This window comes from Bufo bufo, chromosome 2 (genome assembly GCF_905171765.1).
Source record: "Bufo bufo chromosome 2, aBufBuf1.1, whole genome shotgun sequence".
Classification (NCBI taxonomy): domain Eukaryota; kingdom Metazoa; phylum Chordata; class Amphibia; order Anura; family Bufonidae; genus Bufo; species Bufo bufo.
In genome coordinates this window covers 599,139,383-599,160,917 of record NC_053390.1, presented here as the reverse complement: position 1 = coordinate 599,160,917, position 21,535 = coordinate 599,139,383, and the positions used below count along the sequence as shown (strand labels likewise).

At 44.2% G+C, this 21,535-nt stretch overlaps 1 protein-coding gene across 1 annotated transcript in view; it reads left to right on the top strand.

The window, feature by feature from the left end:
- AP1AR (adaptor related protein complex 1 associated regulatory protein) overlaps positions 1 to 21,535 on the top strand; it is a 48,840-nt gene that overhangs the window by 19,675 nt on the left and 7,630 nt on the right. The window contains exons 6-8 of the mRNA XM_040418362.1: positions 6,922 to 7,020; positions 7,893 to 7,948; positions 15,887 to 15,957. Of these exons, the coding sequence (XP_040274296.1) occupies positions 6,922 to 7,020; positions 7,893 to 7,948; positions 15,887 to 15,957 (226 nt within the window). The remainder of the gene's footprint in view (positions 1 to 6,921; positions 7,021 to 7,892; positions 7,949 to 15,886; positions 15,958 to 21,535) is intronic.

Genomic DNA, 21,535 nt, shown 5'->3' with positions numbered 1-21,535 from the left:
TGTCTGTACAGACGGATCCGCTCCTGTAATGCAAACGCTTGCATCCGTTCAGAACGGATCCGTCTGCATAACAGTTTTTTTCAGATCTGATTTTTCACTTCGTGAAAACTCAGATCCGACAGTATATTCTAGCACAGAGGCGTTCCCATGGCGGGCATAGACCAGAGCTATAACTTCCGCCAGTTTCTGGTGTAAGTTATTGTAAATCCGGCGGGGTGTGGTAAGCGCCACCCCTCCCTCTAAGCTCCTCTGCTTTTATCGCCACTTTAGAAAGCGAAGAAGCTCAAAAAGTCATATTCATTGTTCCCCTCTATTCTAATTCTCAGCTCCTGTAGGAAAGAGCAATGCTGAGGTTGCCAGTGATGTTCTTATGATATGTGGTCAGGCCAGAGTTGGTGTTGACGTCATGGCTTTGTATTTTTAAAGGGGTATTCCCATATGGACATTTATGGCATGCTCAGAGAAAATGTCATAAATGTGCAGTAGATGCAGGTCCAATCCCTGGGTCCCCACCTATCTCTAGAACAATGACCTGGCAGATGGTCGTTTTCCATTAACTTCTGTGGGAGTCCTGAAAATAGCCACATTCACTTACTTACCTCTGCTGGGGTATAAAGGCCTCTTTACACTGCCTGAACAGATCATCACTAATATGCTTTCCTAGGAACAGTCATTAGTTATAATTTGCCAGTGTAAAGGTACCGCCGATTACCCGATGAACGAGTGAAGTGCTCATTCATCGGGTAATTGGATCGTTGGTACGGTCCCCTAAATCATCGTTTGCCGGCAGCAGATCATGCTGTGTAAACCGCACTCTGCTGCCGGCCAACAATGATTCTGTATGAAGACAAGTGATGGCATTAGCCATACTGAGGAGGAGATCGCTGCTTGTAAATGCAGTTGTCTCCTTCACTAACAAGCAGGCAATTATCGGGAAGGAACACTTCCTTCCTGACAATCATCTGCTCAATTGAGCAGTGTAAAGTGACATTAAGGCTTATATGGTTATAGTTAAAAACAGCAACATGAAACAAACAGCGAATGTTCCCCATATGTCTTTTATGACTCCATGAGGGACATTACGTAAAAAATATATATACAAAAAAAGTAAAAAAATGATTATAGAATAAACTACAAAAAAAATGCCATCCGTGCCAACACAATTCATAGCTATAGCTGCCTCATAACCAAAACCTATACAAAATCGTGATCAATATGAACAAAGCAGAATAGAGATCCCTTTCTAATATTTTATTTTTATGTTAGTTTGAAAATTTTAAAAGAGCAAAGAATTGTTAAATCACATTTTTTGTACACCATAACCCTAATAAAACAACAACAAAAAAAGTTAAAAGAAACAGTGATGGCCAGTTCAGTGTTCGCCCGCGAACACATGCGGGCTGCCATCTTGACTCACAAGTCCGGCGATGCACAGGTAAGCCCTTACCTGTGCCTGTGCCGCGAGCCGGTCTGAAATCAAATGCGGTCACTGGGAGCAGGCAGTTCCGAGAACAGCCGCCGTGGGCCTTCATCGGGCTGTTCTCAGAACTGCCTGCTCCTGGTGACCACATTTGTTTCAGACCGACTCCCGACACAGGTAAGGGCTTACCTGTGCATCGCCGGAGTCAAGCTGGCAGCCCGCATGTGTTCGCTGGCGAGCACTGCGAATTGGCTATATCGGAAAATAAATATTAAAAAGGTATTTCAAACACCATTAGGTGTCATGAAAGAACCACTTCAAAAATTATTTTAGTGGGCCAAGAAATAAAAGTTATTAATGCTAAAATAGCTAAAAAGTGTTCACGACAGTTTAGGCTCAAAAGACGGGCTAATCTACATTTGCTTGACCGTGAAAAATGAAATCCAAGTTGCTCCCAAGGAAGTGTTAGTGCTTCTTATGCTAGATTTGCTTCCAGAGGTGGTCCGCAGCTTGGTAGTGGGTCTTAGAAGATAGATGATTCTTACACATATGCTTCTTCACTTAGCCATCTTGTTTGGTAAGTTTGTGTCACCTGCATGGCACAGTTTACCACTACAGCACTAGCGGGCTATAAATGTGGTAAGATGACTTGTGGTGGCTTCGTAAGGTATTCTCATGTTGAAAGGCATCGAATGCTTCATCCAAACCTACAGCTCTTTAAGGATTGAGTCAGTTCCAGGCTCTCGTTTTAGAAAATAAAGGCTGAGTGCAATCTATATCGGCGTTATGGGCAACTCCTCAATTTCCCCTTACATTACTTCTAAATATCCCATAATGCTTTGTGTTTGGTTTATAATGCAATAAGTATATTGATTTTCTTTTAGTTTTGCTCCTTGTTGTCTGTAGATTGTGTCTATTGCTACATTGAATAATATAGGCTTTGAAAATCAGTTAATAGTATATTCATTTAGAAGCAAAACTTAGAACTTTGGCATATATATGTATTAACCACCCTATGTTTGTTTTTTTTTTTTGTTTTTTTCTAATATTCTTAATATTCATAGAAATGTGTCCATTTTGCTAGATTGTTTCCTGTGAAAGCAGGGAGACGCATACTCTCTCCCTTAATAAGAATCTGTCGCTACTTTTTGTTGCCCCTAGCTAATCCTACTGTTGTGTAGCTGGGAGAGTGCTGAAGATGTAATTACTTTTGTATGTCGCCCTTAATCATTCCCTCCGATCCCCCCAGTCCTGATGAATCCTCCACATGACTCGGCAGTCCTGTTATGCAAATGGGAGGTACTGATGCCCTCCCGCCTGAGGTGGTGAGGGGTCACGTTCATTTTACATGCTGTGCTTCAGTGCCAACCTTTTAGTTTACATTACTAAGCTTTCCAGTCAGGTTGCTCAGCCTGACAGCAATAGTGTAATGATGCGATCCTGCCTACGATATGCCATCACCTCCTTCCTGTTGGGCTGGTCAACCATGATGTAATATTGCACATAGGATCGAATCATTACCATCTATTGTAGAGAGTTACTGCCCTACCATAGGTACTAATAGAGTGATTTTGCCAAAGATATGCTGTCAGCCTGACAGGAATGCTGAGCAGTGTAAAGTGAAGGCATATACCAATGTCGGAGTACTCGCCAACACACTGCCTGCGCTACACAATCTGTTCTTCAGGGTATCCAGCAGCTCGAACTTAAAAGGGAAAAGAAATCCAGCACCTTGTTTTTGTTGCTTGACGGTATTTATTCCACAAACCAAGTGTACAGCGGTAATGGAACCCTCAAAATATAAGCCCCAATGCGGTCTACATGTTTCAAACCAGATGGTTCTTAATCATGACCTCCAATTTTGGAAATTTATTGTGGAGGTCATGATTAAGAACCATCTGGTTCGAAACATGTAGACCGCATTGGGGCTTATATTTTGAGGGTTCCATTACCGCTGTACACTTGGTTTGTGGAATAAATACCGTCAAGCAAGAAAAACAAGGTGCTGGATTTCTTTTCCCTTTTAAGTTCATATGCTTGGGTCTCATCCCATCCGTGCACTCTTGAAACTGCTGATGCAGGTGAGCTGGACTTTTACTATTATCCAGCAGCTCCCCTGGCCAACCCAGTCACCTCACTAACCCAGTCATCTCACTTATCGAGATTGTCTGGGACTGGATGGATCGATGTACCTCCCATATACAGTGGCCAACAATCACCGTGGCTGATTTTTAGGTCCAAGTTGAAAGTTTGGAATGACATACCACAGGAGGATATCCAGCATGTATATGACCATTACCAGCCTGTATCTTAACAAGGGGAGATACCCCTCAGTATTAATGTGACTCTTCATCATATACCCTGCTGCAGAACCCAAGATGAAGGGTGCGCCACCTTGATTATGTGATCACTGACCAAGCTCAATTAAAAGTTTATACTTTGTCTCAGCTCAATCACATTAAAGGGGTTCTCCGGGAATTAAGAAAATGAAAATACTTAAATATTAATGTATTATAAATATAGTACTAAACACTTTTCATTAGTTATAATGTCTTTTTGTTTAGGGGGCAATTGTTAGAAGAAAGAAAATGGCCGTCGTCCTATTAGTACACACAAAACCTGTCCTAATCACAGAATAACACTGAGGTAAAGAGCTGCCTCAGCGTCCTCTCTGCCCTACTTGTCAGGGATGATGATCCTGAATACGGCTGATAAGATCTTCAGCTGAATTTCTGTGGGAATGGTGTTCATGCGGAGACATAAAGTACAGAGAGGATGGACAGGACAGACTTTGGTAATGTGGGGCTGTGGTAATGGAGACTGCATACAAGTGCTGCTGCTCATTATCCACATCCCCTCCTCCTCTCTGTACTTAATGTCTCCTCATGAACTCCATTCCTACAGAGATTCAGCTGAAAATCTTATCAGCTGTATTCAGGATCATAAACCCTGACAAATAGAGCAGAAAGGAGGATGAAGCAGCTCTTTAGCTCCGTGTTCTGAAGTAACTTGTTACAACCTTTTGGTGCTCAGGTTGCACAGTTTTACTCAAGCCTCATATTACACAAAAATTTGCACCCTTTTGTAATAAAAAAAGATAGAGGCGTCTGACTGCCATAAGATATGCTAAATTTACTAAGAGGATTGCACCTTTTGATAAATGTGGCGCATTGTACTTCATAATTATGTGTATTTATGCAATACAAATGGTGAAATCTGTGGCCAATGCACAATAAAAATTTCATGTACATGTACAAGCAGAGAGGAGGCAGCGCTTTACCTCAGTGTTGTGAAGTTACTTGTCCTGCTGTGTGATTAGGACAGGTTTTGTGTGTACTAATAGGACAGCGGCCATTTTATTTCCCCTGATAATTGCTCCCCAGACAAAACGAGCCATTATAACTAATGAAAGGCATTTGGGAATATATTTATAATAAAGTAATATTTAAGTCTTTTTCATTTTCTTAATTCTCAGAGAACCCCTTTTAAGCTTTCCAGGTATTCTTTTTTCCCATTTCTTGTAGTGTAGAACATTTTGGTGCATAGAGAGAGAAGTGATAGGACTCTGTGTGCTCCGTTAACCACAAAGTTAGAAATGGTTTACTACACCTTTAAAGTGACCTTCCGCATGAATGGTAGTATGACTGCAATGTTGGAGAAGTTTCTGCAACTGAAAATCTGTTCCATACATCTAAATGGGGGTGGTTTTTACAGCATGTATACAGGGGGAGATTTATCAAACTGGCTTAGTTGCCCATAGCACCCAATCAGATTCCACATTTCATTTTCCAAAGGAGCTGTGAAAAATAAAAGGTGGAATCTGGTTGCTATCTGCAATTAAGCCAGTTCTACTTTACACCAGTTTGATAAATCTTCTCCATAGAGTTTTACAAAGGCCATTTGATTATGTGGATCAGTCGCAGACATTTCATACCCTTAAAGGGGTTGTCCAGGTTCAGAGCTGAACCTGGACATACCCTTATTTTCACCCAGGCAGCTCCCCTAAGGCTAGCAGCGCTAAATCCCGCCCATCAGTGCCAGTGACAGCCCCATGGAGAGCCCAGTACGTCACCGGATCTCTAAAAAATGCCTTTGCCCTGCGTGATTTAGCGCAGGGCAAAGGAGAGCATTGGAACATGAACTGCTCCGATGCTCAAGTCAGGGGGGCTGCCTGGGTGAAAATGGAGGAATGTCTGGTTCATCTCTGAACCCGGAAGACCCCTTTTAAAGGGGGAACCATGATTGTGCATTCAGCTTTTAGAGATCCTTTTGGTTGTTACGTGCAACCTTTCACTTTTCCCAACAAGGCATTAAAGGGAACCTGTCAGGAGATGCATATATTCCAGGCAGCATAAAATCTTGACAAATGTGTATGTCAGTGGGAAAGTGAGATCCATGTTCTGCACGCTGGAAAAGAAGAGCATCGCAGATGAAGCCCAGTGGTGCAGAGCACTCTGAGAAGCACTGCTGCACGATTGTGCTTTCACCAAATCTTGAAGCTCCCTTTAAGGGAACCAGTCAGGAGATTCATGCTGCCTAAAACACGAGGCTTCATTACAGTGTTTCTGGATGACTGCCCACTGGCATCTACCCACCTTGCTCAGCTTTGTCTGTAGGTCTTTTCCTATTTTTTGTATAGGGAGGGGTCCTGTCAATCTAGGTTGGATGGGTAGATGTTGCATGGCTCTTCTCCCTGTTACTTGCCCGTTCTTTCTGAAACCCTGCATCATTTCAGAGTAAGGCTAGCTTCACACTAGCGTTAAAACTGTCTGGTAGGCTGTTCCGGCAGAGAAACAGCCTGCCAGAGTTAATCATTATGGCTGGATACTACCTTTCCCTGGCGGAGCCCATTGACTATAATGAGAGCCGTCATGGATCCATCTGGTTTCACGCATGAGTGCAAGGGATAAAAACCAGTGCTTGCGGCGTTTTTTGTCTGGCTGAATCCTGACGCTAATCCGTGAAACGGGCCGGATCCCCGCTGGGACCCATTATAATCACTGGGGTCTGGCGGTGCTTCCGCTATAACGGATACGATGAACTCTGGCAGGCTGCTGTTCTGCTGGAACAGCCTGACTAAGAGAAACTAGCCTAAAACACACTTGTCAGGATTTTATGCTGCCCGTAATAATGCTCTGTTGCCAATCTGAATAGAACTATAAAACATTAATGCTGGGGAAAAGTGAAAAGCTGCCCATAACAACCTAAAAGGACCTGACATGAAATCTCCTTTCTCTTGCACTAGCTTTGATAACAAGTTGCCATTACAAAACAAAGTGGAAATCTACAAAAATGCTGCGTTTCACTTTTGTTGGCCATAGATCCAATGCTAATGAAGAAGAGCTTTATCTACTTGCATGTTTTATTGGATGAAGTGGTGTGGGTATAATTATTCATTTTTCTTTTTGCATGAATTTCTTTTCTCTCCATTCTCTTTTAATAGCGAGGGCAGCTAGACAGGTTCTGATTTTGTTAACCCTTATCATTTTGTTCATATGCAGTTAGCCTTACAGGAGGAGAAGTTAAAACTAGAAGAAGAGGCTTTATATACTGCACAGCGTGAAGCTGCCAGGGCAGCCAAGCAGCAAAAGATTCTGGAGGTGAGGGGATGGGAACCCCAATTTTACAGCTGCTATTTCATCACTACTACAAAATATCTGGTTGTTTAGAAGCCAAGACAACTGCAGAAATAATGGATTGGTTGCTTCTAATGTTGGGTGATTAGAAAGAGGACATGATAGCCGCCATTACATGGTAGTTACCATATACGGTATGAAAATAACATCAGTAACAGTCATGAATGCCAAACTGTATAGTGCATTTTCTGATATTTTAGAGGGTAGTCATAATTGTATTTATTTGAAGAAATGCTATTCAGTAAAATAAATAAAAAAAAAAAAAAAAAAAATATATATATATATATATACACACACACACACACACACACACACACACACACACACACACACACACACACACACACACACACACACACACACACACACACACACACACACACACACACACACACACACACACACACACACACTACACAGCCATGTGACAGTCATGGTGACTCATCTGTGACAGCCAGTGGATTCCCAGGCTTGTATTGCCACTTGCTTCCGATTAGAACACTGTGGGGAAAATATCACGCCCTATACTCCAGAATTCTGGGGCCCAGCAGTGGAGTGGATTACTTTCTACTGACCCCACTACTGGTTCATCAGCTTAGGATCTTTTAGTAATTTAACCACTTACTGGTATTTTAACACATCAGGTTCTTTTACAGGATGGAGGGCAGCTGTTCATGTTAATGTAATGCTTGGTGTGTTAGTGGCTAGTGGATAAGGTTTTGAGTCTACCATAAAATAAATGTATAGAAAACCACGAGCAAACCAATAATCCAACTATATTATGCAGAACATACTAATGTCACAGCATTTGTTACAATATCATTTCCTCTTTTTAGCAACATCGATTACAGTGGATAAAGCAGAAAGCTCAAGCTGCTAAAAATGGAGAAAGGTAATGCTCTACTGTCATGTTCACAAAAATTCGACCGCAGCAGTTTCTTGCTTTGTACTTGTATGGGGCAGCACGGTGGCTCAGTCTGGGGCAGCACGGTGGCTCAGTATGGGCCAGCACTGGTGCCTTGCAGCACTGGGATCCTAGGTTTGAAGCTGACCAAAGACAACATCTGCATGGAGTTTGTATGTTCTCTCAGTGTTTGTGTGCATTTTCTCCGGGTGCTCCGGTTTCCTCCCACACTCCAAAGACGTACTGATAGGCCCCATTGGGGTCAGCCTAATACTAATGTCTGTAAAGGGCTGCAGAATATGTCAGTGCTATATAAGTCAGCAAAATAAATAATAATTTTGGTTAACTGACATTAGTATACAAAATATCATTCAGACTTTATATGGACATAGGGTTGGGCAATATCAAAAATATTCCCACAATAACAATATTAAGAAATTTATCGCGATAACGATATACACTGCTCAAAAAAATAAAGGGAACACTTAAACAACACAATGTAACTCCAAGTCAATCACACTTCTGTGAAATCAAACCGTCCACTTAGGAAGCAACACTGAGTGACAATCAATTTGACATGCTGTTGTGCAAATGGGATAGACAACAGGTGGAAATTATAGGCAATTAGCAAGACACTCCCAATAAAGGAGTGGTTCTGCAGGTGGTGACCACAGACCACTTCTCAGTTCCTATGCTTCCTGGCTGATGTTTTGGTCACTTTTGAATGCTGGCGGTGCTTTCACTCTAGTGGTAGCATGAGACAGAGTCTACAACCCACACAAGTGGCTCAGGTAGTGCAGCTTATCCAGGATGGCACATCAATGCGAGCTGTGGCAAGAAGGTTTGCTGTGTCTGTGAGCGTAGTGTCCAGGGCATGGAGGCGCTACCAGGAGACAGGCCAGTACATCAGGAGACGTGGAGGAGGCCGTAGGAGGGCAACAACCCAGCAGCAGGACCGCTACCTCCGCCTTTGTGCAAGGAGGAACAGGAGGAGCACTGCCAGAGCCCTGCAAAATGACCTCCAGCAGGCCACAAATGTGCATGTGTCTGCTCAAACGGTCAGAAACAGACTCCATGAGGGTGATATGAGGGCTCGACGTCCTCAGGTGGGGGTTGTGCTTACAGCCCAACACCGTGCAGGACGTTTGGCATTTGCCAGAAAACACCAAGATTGGCAAATTCGCCACTGGCGCCCTGTGCTCTTCACAGATGAAAGCAGGTTCACACTGAGCACATGTGACAGACGTGACAGAGTCTGGAGACGCCGTGGAGAACGTTCTGCTGCCTGCAACATCCTCCAGCATGACCGGTTTGGCATTGGGTCAGTAATGGTGTGGGGTGGCATTTCTTTGGAGGGCCGCACAGCCCTCCATGTGCTCGCCAGAGGTAGCCTGACTGCCATTAGGTACCGAGATGAGATCCTCAGACCCCTTGTGAGACCATATGCTGGTGCGGTTGGCCCTGGGTTCCTCCTAATGCAAGACAATGCTAGACCTCATGTGGCTGGAGTGTGTCAGCAGTTCCTGCAAGACGAAGGCATTGATGCTATGGACTGGCCCGTCCGTTCCCCAGACCTGAATCCAATTGAGCACATCTGGGACATCATGTCTCGCTCTATCCACCAACGTCACGTTGCACCACAGACTGTCCAGGAGTTGGCAGATGCTTTAGTCTAGGTCTGGGAGGAGATCCCTCAGGAGACCGTCCGCCGCCTCATCAGGAGCATGCACAGGCATTGTAGGGAGGTCATACAGGCACGTGGAGGCCACACACACTACTGAGCCTCTTTTTGACTTGTTTTAAGGACATTACATCAAAGTTGGATCAGCCTGTGTTGTGTTTTTCCACTTTAATTTTGAGTGTGACTCCAAATCCAGACCTCCATGGGTTGAAAAATTTGATTTCCATTTTTTTATTTTTGTGTGATTTTGTTGTCAGCACATTCAACTATGTAAAGAACAAAGTATTTCAGAAGAATATTTAATTAATTCAGATCTAGGATGTGTTATTTTTGTGTTCCCTTTATTTTTTTGAGCAGTGTATATCGCGATAAATGCCCATTTAGAATAAAAAAACACTCAAAAACATACTCGTGTTTCCTTGTTGCCCCCATACAGTAATATCTCTTAGTTGCTCCACCAAGAACAGGGTCAGGGTATACGCACTAGTGCTCCATTCATTCTCTATGGGAGTGCTTGAGATAACAGCGATCAGCTATTTCTGGCACTTCCATAGACAATGGGACATGCTAGCGGAAAACCCTGATGAATGGGTTGTTCAGAGTGTGCTCATCATAGGTGCACACTGGCATCATAAACGTGCCTTAAGTAAAACATTGGGGGGTCATTTACTAAAGACTAGTGCTTCCCATATGGGTCTTAGTCCCTACACACTACAGCCATATTACCGCAACCACAGAGCGCAGTGCCTGTTATCTCAGCCCTGGCCTCTCCGTGCAGCAGCCCCTGGAGCGCAGTCACTGTTATCCAGCGCCGATCTCCTGGCTCCGGGGGTTTACAGCCGCTAGATACCATTTCACTGTGACCTAATGGACCTGAGATGACGTTATGCCCCTGTGACTTGGGTTGTCACAATATCAAAATTTTGATAAAATTTCGGTCCCATAAAAAAGTATTGCAATACTCGATACCACGCGAAAGAAAAATAAAACCCCCAAAAAGCAGCGTGCATTTTATGAAACGTCCGGCCCATAATAGAACAGTCCTATCCAATTTTTGAGGGGACAAGACGACAAAAAAAAAAGCAAACTGTTTTTAAAAAAAAAAAAAAAAAATTTAAAATTCTGTTACGGTGTTCCCCGCATAGGAGATATTTTTCAATACTTTAATAGTTTGTACTTTTTCGGATGTGGCGTTATGTAATGTTTTTTTTTTTTTATTGTTTATTTTTATTTGTAAAATTAGGAAAGGCGATGATTTAAAATTAAATATTTTGGTGGGTTTTTTTTGTTTTTTTTTACTTACTAACGATTAACCCCCTTATGGGTAGAACCCTTGTCCTAGTCACCCTAATAGAGCTCTATCAGATTTAATAGGATCTCACACTGTCCCTGTGCTCTGTGCACACAGCAGCAGAGAGATTACCATGGCAGCCAGGGCTTCAACAGCTTCCTGGCTGCCATGGTAACCAATCGGAGCCCTGCGATTTCACTGCTGGGGCTCTGATCAGAAGTTACCACTGCACCACCAATGAAGAGGGGACCCTGTGGCTACTGGGCCACCAATGAATATAACAATGGGGGGTTGGGGCAGCTGTATTCATATCATTATCTCCTGATATGAAAGGAGTGTACCCTCTGGGTTCTGAAGAAAGTATGTTTTACTACATAGACCCCCGAATAATACATTTAGAGCTTTGCTGGTCTAAAAAAAAATCATACTTCTCTCCAATTCCTCCACCACTGCCATTCTGACACTTCTGTGGTCCTCTGCTTGTCTCTACTTCCTGGTGACTCTCATTTCACAGATTGGGCAGATCACTTCTGTGCCCAGCTAAGGGCTGAGCGATCATTCCCTTTTTAACACCATCCTGGGGCTCCAGAAAACCAATTTTTAATGATCAAGCCTGATACAAACATTTGATCTATGGAAGTCTAAATAATGGGATCCCTTAAAGGGGTTGTCCGGGATTAGGGACCATTGTTTAATAAAATTGCACATGCACACACTTTACATACACCCATGTCCTACCTTTTCAGCATGTTTCTAAAGTACCCTTTTTACCAAAAACCTTTATGGCAGGAAGTAACAGATTTCTTTCAGTCAGTGACGTACCGGGTCCCTTGCAGAGGAGGAAAGCTTCCTCTTCCGCTGCTCCGGGAGCCCGGTGACGTCACTGACAGCCTCATTAATTATTCAAAAGTCTAGGAGGGGCAGTAACTCTCCTGGCTAAGCTCCGCCCCTCCAGTCCGGTGCCGATATTGATGGCAGCGGCTCAGGAACGGAGCCGCTGCCATCAGCAGAGAGCGTTAGCTGTAACAGCTAACACCCGCGGCATCCAGATCTATGTGGTTGAGAAGGAGGGAGCTCCCTCTCTCTACCATCGCGCCCCTGCTGCTGCTATTGCAACGGCGCGATCGTTGCCATGGCAACCGGACGCCTAACAAAGGCGTCCTGGTTGCTATGGACCTAAGTCTCTCTCTCCCCCTGTGCTGCTGCCCTCGCCGCTGCCAATAAGAAGAGGGGGGAGGGGGGGGGGGGGGGCTGTGACCACTGCGCCACCAATGAAGAAAAATGACCTGTAATACAAATACAGGAGGCGGGTGCCGGAATCAAATAGCCGGCACCCGACCTCTGTGACAGGGAGCTGCGATCAGCTGCAGTTGAGTTAACCCTTCAGGTGCGGTACCTGAGGGGTTAATTGTAGCTGATCGCAGCTCCCTGTCAGAGGTCGGGTGCCTATTTGATTCCGGCACCCGCCTCCTGTATTTGTATAAGAAACATTGGTGGCACAGTGCGCCCCCCCCCCCCAGTATAATAAACGTTGGTGGCACAGTGCGCCCCCCCCCCCCCCCCCCCGGTGTAATAAACGTTGGTGGCACAGTGCGCCCCCCCCCCCCCCCCAGTGTAATAAACGTTGGTGGCACAGTGCGCCCCCCCCCCCAGTATAATAAACGTTGGTGGCACAGTGCGCCCCCCCCCCAGTGTAATAAACGTTGGTGGCACAGTGCGCCCCCCCCCTCCCAGTATAATAAACGTTGGTGGCACAGTGCGCCCCCTTCCACCCCCCCCCCCCAGTATAATAAACGTTGGTGGCACAGTGGGAAGTGCCAATGAGGGTTAAAAAAAAATGAACTCACCTCCTCCAGTTGATCGCGTAGCTGCCGATCTCCTGTTTTTTTCTTCAGGACCTGTGGTGACGTCATTGACCTCATCACATGGTCCATTACCATGGTGATGGATCATGTGATGAGCACAGTGGTCACCACAGGTCCTTTGACAGGTTCTAAAGAAAGACCAGGAGACGATCAATTGGAGGAGGTGAGTGAATTATTTTTTTATTTTTTAACCCTCATTGGCACTGCCCACTGCGCCACCAATGTTTATTCTATTGAGGGGGGGTGCACTGAGCCACCAATGTTTATCATACTGGGTTGTTGGGGGGGCGCACTGCGCCACCAATGTTTATTATATTGAGGGGGGGGGGCGCACTGAGCCACCAATGTTTATTATATTGAGGGGGGGTGCACTGCGCCACCAATGTTTATTATATTGAGGGGGGGGCGCACTGAGCCACCAATGTTTATTATATTGAGGGGGGGCGCACTGAGCCACCAATGTTTATCATACTGGGTTGTTGGGGGGGCGCACTGAGCCACCAATGTTTATTATATTGAGGGGGGGGCGCACTGCGCCACCAATGTTTATTATATTGAGGGGGGGCGCACTGCGCCACCAATGTTTATTATATTCAGGGGGGGTGCACTGAGCCACCAATGTTTATTATATTGAGGGGGGGCGCACTGCGCCACCAATGTTTATTATATGTACATGAGCCCTGATGGACTGTTTATTTAGACAAATTTATGACAGCACACAGGCAGCATTCGTGTTTTTTAACTGCCGCATAAGGGCTTATTCACGTGCCCGTGCTGTTGACCGCAAATTGAGGTCCACAATGCACGTGCACCGACCGTGGGCCAGCCACATACAGATCATGGACCCATTCACTTGAATGGGTCCAAGATTCATCCGTTCAGCAAAAAGATAGAGCAAGTTCTATCCTTTTTCTGTGCAGAGGAATCGAATGGAACCCCAGGAAACACTCCGTAGTGCCCCATTCCAAATCTCATGATTTGCGGATTGGGTCTGCATCGGTGAATCATAATGGAAATGGAACTGTGCACATATATTGCGGATCCACCAATGCGATCCTCAATAAGGCTACTTTCACACCTGCGTTCAGGTGTCCGCTCGTGAGCTCCGTTTGAAGGGGCTCACGAGCGGCCCCGAACACAGCCGTCCGGCCCTAATGCATTCTCAGTGGACGCGGATCCGCTCAGAATGCATCAGTCTGCCAGCGTTCAGCCTCCGCTCCGCTCAGCAAGTGGACACCTGAACGCAAGTGTGAAAGTAGCCTAAGACTTCTTTGAGACAGGAGATTTAGATCTCACAAGAGGTCTCCAAAACAGATCAGTTTTGCCCTAATGCATTCTGAATTGATCTGCTCAGAATGCATCAGTTTGGCTCCGTTCTGCCTCCATTTCACATTAGAGGCAGACAACAAAACGCTGCTGGCTGTGTTTTGGTGTCCGCATAACCAAACTGAGCCGGACGGATCCGTCCTGACACACAATGTTAGGCCTTCCTCACATCACTTTTCTCAGCAATGCGGACCCATATGAACATGGGACCAACAGAGATGTCTACAGCTGCCAAGCGCTCAAGTCAATGGGGACAGATCTGTTTTTTATGACACAATCTGGCACAATAGAAAATGGATCCATCTCCCAATGACTTTTAATGGTGTTCAAGATGGATCCATATTGGCTAAGGTAAAGATAATACAAACTGATCCATTCTGAGCGGATGCAGCAATTTGTATTATCGGTGCGGATCCATCCATGATGGATCCACACCAAACGTGAGTGTGAAAATAGCCTTACTGTGTAGCAGAGCAAAACTAGGGAAATTGTAAAACATTAGCAATGCTAAGATATATTACTAATAAATGGTTATTGTAATGATGAATGCACACATAAAACTAAAAATGATCTACCATTGTGGAAAGATGGAGCTGCTCCCTGTGTGTTAGTTCACTGTCTGCAAACACTGAGCACATGACATGTGCAAGAGACAGAGGGGGGAGGAGATTATGGGGGAGGAATATGTAAGAGGGGGGCGGATCTATAGAGGCGTGGCTGATGTGGAGGAGGCTGAATATGTATGAGGGGGGCGGATCTATGGAGGCGTGGCTGATGTGGAGGAGGCTGAATATGTATGAGGGGGGCGGGGGCAGGGAGGGGATCTTACACTGTAGAAACCAGGAGCTGCTGAGCTGCACTCGGAGCCACAATGCACTGCAGCAGGAAGTGATGGCACATAAACAGCTATGTAAACAGTCTGCTGGGGACTGTAGGAGCCATGCAGCAGTGCAAAAGCTACCTAAAAACATCTTAGGAAGATAGATTTGGCTACTAACAGTGAGTAAGCAGTTTTAAAAAAAAAAATGTTTGATCCCGGACAACCCCTTTAAGGGGGTTTTCCCATTACAGTTATCCCCTATCTACTATAGGGCATAGGTGTCTAACTAGCACAGTCTAACTGCTGGGGCCCCCGCTAATCACAAAAGCTGGGGCCTTTGGTTCCTCTATTTAAATGGATTGGGGACAAGTGTTTGTAATGGGACAACCACTTTAAACATGGGCCTCATGTCCCCTCATTGAAAACGAGAGGTAGCTGCACATTTACAGTCTCTCTTCATAGTAGTGAATGATAGATTCAGGAACAGATGGGGGCGCCCACTTTGCTGCTTTTGCATCTCTATCAGGGACAGACTGGCAACCTAAAGTGGCCCTTGGAAAAAAAAAAAGGTGGCCCCATTTTGTAGTCAGGTCCAAATTGACAGAAGACAGGGCCAGCAATACCATATTACAGCACAAAATACCACCCCAACAGAGCCAACTAGCACAGTGCATCACCAAAGACTGTATAAGCAGCACAAACTAAACCCCCTGGCAGCTGTGAGGAGGGTTCAGACGGTCCCCTGGGCATCAGCCCACCGGGAAGTTTCACCGTAGGGTCTATGGCCAGTTCTCCCCTGAGATCTATAGACAATAACGTGTGGCCACCGCTTTCCTATAGATAGTCACCATGTCTCCACAATCATTGTACCACTTTTCTTCTCATTTAGCAATGCTCCATTGTACACATACTAATAACCATATTCTGTGGTCACTCTTTACAGCTCTGTAGCAGAGGATTTTGAGGCCTATTTGCAAAATGTGAAATCACAGTATGAGCCTGCCAGGAGTAGTAGTAAGTAAACTGTGTGATTGTTTTTATATATCATATCAGTTTTTTTTATTCTAAGACATTGTAGGGGTTACCCTAGACCAGCGGTCAGCAACCTTCGGCACTCCAGATGTGTTGAAACTACAACTCCCAGCATGCTCCATTCACTTCTATGGGAGTTCTCAAAATAGCTAAGCAAGTGTGCATGCTGGGAGTCGTAGTTTCACCACAGCTGGAGTGCCGAAGGTTGCTGATCCCTGCCCTAGACTTTTAATTGTTAAAGAGGTAACCTGCCTTGGGATAAAACATTTGTTTTTGCCATGTCCTTCAAACCACACATCCAAGCCCTTAAAGGGGTTGTCCTGTCGTACATATTGGTGACCTGGTCATTACACTACGTGTCGTCTCCCATGCAGTGGCATAGTGTAATTACAAGTACTTGCTTCATGCAAGTCAGAGTACTTGTAATTACACTGCACTTCTGAGACGCTGTGCAGTGTAATGACCAGGAAGCGGCGCTCGCATAGCGTGCCACTTTCTCTTCAAACAGCTGATTGACAGGGGTGCCGGGTGTCCGACCCCCAACCCCCCCCCCCCCACCGATCAGAAATGCCAGTGCATGCATTCATCATCTCCACATCCCCCCTCCAGACTACTCCACGCAGCAATTGAAGGGGCCATTGGTTGTGAATGGCTGGAGCCTTAGGGAGGCTCAGCTTCCTTCACAGGTATATTCAAATGTAGGCCTGCGGGTGGCAGCACTACATTGCAATATACAGATTATTTTATTTAAATGTGTTGTCCGCTTCTTACTATTGATGACCTATCCTCCATCAGATCAGCAGGGGTCCAATTCTAAATGGCCAATTTGCCTTTTTTTTTTTTTTTTTTTGTGCACTTCAACTCCACCAAAAAAAAATTAATAAAAAGTGATCAAAAAATCATACACACTCCAAAATGGTGAAGTATTGGAAAAAGCAGCTCTCACCTGTTTCCTGCTGTGCAGAGCAGAGACGGCAGCCCCTGGGTTTGGCTGTTCAAACAATAGTCCAGAAACGCACTTGGAAGTCCAGCTCTAATCAAAAGCAGGGGAACTTTATTTCAGCGGTTTAAAAACTTTCTGTTACAGGAAATGAAGTATTGTTACGTGTTTCAGACCACCTCTATTCTGAGTCCATCATGGCATACTAAACATTCAATAATTGCACTATACAGTTGCAAGAAAAAGTATGTGAACTAGGGCTGCACGATATATATATCGCAAAAATAATCCCCCACATAACAGCGTCATCCACAGATCCCCCACATAACAGCGTCATCCACAGATCCCCCACATAACAGCGTCATCCACAGATCCCCCACATAACAGCGTCATCCACAGATCCCCCACATAACATCGTCATCCACAGATCCCCCACATAACGGCGTCATCCACAGATCCCCCACATAACAGCGTCATCCACAGATCCCCCACATAACAGCTCCATCCACAGATCCCCCACAACTATGTCATACCCAGCCGTGTCAGCGACTCATATGGGAAAATCCAAGCAAATAGACCTCTAGCACAATTCCCTTTAAAATATCGCATCCCATACCGTTATCTTAATTTTTAGGGCCCTAATCGCAATCGCACAAAATTCCCATATCGTGCAGCCCTAATGTGAACCCTTTGGAATGATTTGGATTTCTGCACAAACTAGTCATAGATGAAGATCAGATCACATTTTAAGTCACAACAATAGACCATCACTGTCTGCTTCAACTAATAACACACAAAGAATTAAATGTTACCATGTTTTTATTGAACACACCATGCAAACATTCACAGTGAAGGTGGAAAAAGTATGTGAACCCCTAGACTAATGACATCTCCAAGAGCTAATTGGAGTGAGGTGTCAGCCAACTGGAGTCCAATCAATGAGATGAGATTGGATGTGTTGGTTACAGCTGCCCTCCCCTATAAAAAACACACACCAGTTCTGGGTTTGCTTTTCTCAAGAAGCATTGCCTGATGTGAATGATGCCTCGCACAAAAGAGCTCTCAGAAGACCTACGATTAAGAATTGTTGACTTACATAAAGCTGGAAAGGGTTATAAAAGTATCTCCAAAAACCTTGCTGTTCATCAGTCCACGGTAAGACAAATTGTCTATAAATGGAGAAAGTTCAGCACCGCTGCTACTCTCCCTAGGAGTGGCCGTCCTGTAAAGATGACTGCAAGAGCACAGCGCAGACTGCTCAATGAAGTGAAGAAGAATCCTAGAGTATCAGCTAAAGACTTACAAAAGTCTCTGGCATATGCTAACATCCCTGTTAGCGAATCTATGATACGTAAAACACTAAACAAGAATGGATTTCATGGGAGGATACCACAGAGGAAGCCAATGCTGCACGTTTACAGTTTGCACAAGAGCACCTGGATGTTCCACAGCAGTACTGGCAAAATATTCTGTGGACAGATGAAACCAAAGTTGAGTTGTTTGGAAGAAACACACAACACTATGTGTGGAGAAAAAGAGGCACAGCACACCAACATCAAAACCTCTTCCCAACTGTGAAGTATGGTGGTGGGGGCATCATGGTTTGGGGCTGCTTTGCTGCGTCAGGGCCTGGACGGATTGCTATCATCGAAGATAAAATGAATTCCCAAGTTTTTAAAGACATTTTGCAGGAGAACTTAAGGCCATCTGTCCACCAGCTGAAGCTGAACAGAAGATGGGTGTTGCAACAGGACAACGACCCAAAGCATAGAAGGAAGTCAACAACAGAATGGCTTAAACAGAAGAAAATACACCTTCTGGAGTGGCCCAGTCAGAGTCCTGACCTCAACCCGATTGAGATGCTGTGGTATGACCTCAAGAAAGCGATTCACACCAGACATCCCAAGAATATTGCTGAACTGAAACAGTTCTGTAAAGAGGAATTTTCAAGAATTACTCCTGACCGTTGTGCGCATCTGATCTGCAACTACAGGAAACGTTTGGTTGAAGTTATTGCTGCCAAAGGAGGTTTAACCAGTTATTAAATCCAAGGGTTCACATACTTTTTCCACCTGCACTGTGAATGTTTACATGGTGTGTTCAATAAAAACATGGTAACATTTAATTTGTGTGTTATTAGTATAAGCAGACTGTGATTGTCTATTGTTGTGACTTAGATGAAGATCAGATCACATTTTATGACCAATTTGTGCAGAAATCCATATAATTCCAAAGGGTTCACATACTTTTTCTTGCAACTGTATATGCTCACCCACCCCCTGGTCCCGCAATTAACAGGTCACATGGTTGGAGCAGAATGTGCATTAAAAAACACACACATGTGCACACATATAAAATAATGATTTTGCAAAATAGTCACATTATAGCTTCAAAAAGAACAATTTCAAAAAATTTTAAAAGAAAAAAAAATTAAATATATCAGAAAATGTTTTCACTAATATTGCAGTATTAAATCATGTCTTAATAAGAGACATGATTTAATACTGCAATATTAGTGAAAACATTTTCTGATTATATTTTTTAAAAAAAATTCTTAAAATTTTTGGAAATTGTTCTTTTTGAAGCTATAATGTGACTTTATTTTGCAAAATCATTATTTTATATGTGTGTGTTTTTGATTGCACATTCTGCTCCAACCATGTGACCTGTTGATTGCGGGACCAGGTGGTGGGTGAGCATATATAGTGCATTCATTGAATGTTTAGTATGTCATGATAAAGGACCCAGAATAGAGGTGGTCTGAAACGCGTAACAATACTTCATTTCCTGTAACCGAAAGTTTTTAAACCGCTGAAATAAAGTTCCCCTGCTTTTGATTAGAGCTGGACACACTACAAAATGGTATCGCTAAAAACTAAAGATCGTTTTGCAAAAAATAAGCCCTTGCACAGTTTCGTAGACATAACTATAAAAAAGTTAAAGGGGTTGTCTCCCTTCAGTAAGTGGCATTTATCATGTAGAGAAAGTTAATACAAGCCACTTACTAATGTATTGTGATTGTCCATATTGTTTCCTTTGCTGGCTGGATTCATTTTTTCATCACATTATACACTGCTCGTTTCCATGGTTACAGACCACCCTGCAATCCATCAGTGGTGATTGTACTATCACACTATAGGAAAAAGCATCAGCCTCTCTGGTGGCCGGGACCATGGGAGCGTACATAGGCTAGTGCTTTTTCCTATAGTGTGCAAACACGACCACCGCTGATGGATTGCAGGGTGGTCTGTAACCATGGAAACAAGCAGTGTAGAATGTGATGGAAAAATTAATCCAGCCAGCAAAGGAAGCAGTATGTACAGTCGTGGCCAAAAGTTTTGAGAATTACATAAATATTGGAAAAGTTGCTGCTTAAGTTTTTATAATAGCAATTTGCATATACTCCAGAATGTTATGAAGAGTGATCAGATGAATTGCATAGTCCTTCTTTGCCATGAAAATTAACTTAATCCAAAAAAAAAACTTTCCACTGCATTTCATTGCTGTCATTAAAGGACCTGCTGAGATCATTTCAGTAATCGTCTTGTTAACTCAGGTGAGAATGTTAAGGAGCACAAGGCTGGAGATCATTATGGGTTAAAATGGCAACTTGACATGTTAAAAAAGAAGGGTGATGCTTGAAATCATTGTTCTTCCATTGTTAACCATGGTGACCTGCAAAGAAACGCGTGCAGCCATCATTGCGTTGCATAAAAATGGCTTCACAGGCAAGGATATTGTGGCTACTAAGATTGCACCTCAATCAACAATTTATAGGATCATCAAGAACTTCAAGGAAAGAGGTTCAATTCTTGTTAAGAAGGCTTCAGGGCGTCCAAGAAAGTCCAGCAAGCGCCAGGATCGTCTCCTAAAGAGGATTCAGCTGCGGGATCGGAGTGCCACCAGTGCAGAGCTTGCTCAGGAATGGCAGCAGGCAGGTGTGAGCGCATCTGCACGCACAGTGAGGCGAAGACTTTTGGAAGATGGCCTGGTGTCAAGAAGGGCAGCAAAGAAGCCACTTCTCTCCAAAAAAAAACATCAGGGACAGATTGATCTTCTGCAGAAAGTTTGGTGAATGGACTGCTGAGGACTGGGGCAAAGTCATATTCTCCGATGAAGCCTCTTTCCGATTGTTTGGGGCATCTGGAAAAAGTCTTGTCCGGAGAAGAAAAGGTGAGCGCTACCATCAGTCCTGTGTCATGCCAACAGTAAAGCATCCTGAGACCATTCATGTGTGGGGTTGCTTTTCATCCAAGGGAGTGGGCTCACTCACAATTTTGCCTAAAAACACAGCCATGAATAAAGAATGGTACCAAAACACCCTCCAACAGCAACTTCTTCCAACAATCCAACAACAGTTTGGTGAAGAACAATGCATTTTCCAGCACAATGGAGCACCGTGCCATAAGGCAAAAGTGATAACTAAGTGACTCAGGGACCAAAACGTTGATATTTTGGGTCCATGGCCTGGAAACTCCCCAGATCTTGATCCCGTTGAGAACTTGTGGTCAATCCTCAAGAGGCGGGTGGACAAACAAAAACCACTAATTCTGACAAACTCCAAGAAGTGATTATGAAAGAATGGGTTGCTATCAGTCAGGAATTGGCCCAGAAGTTGAT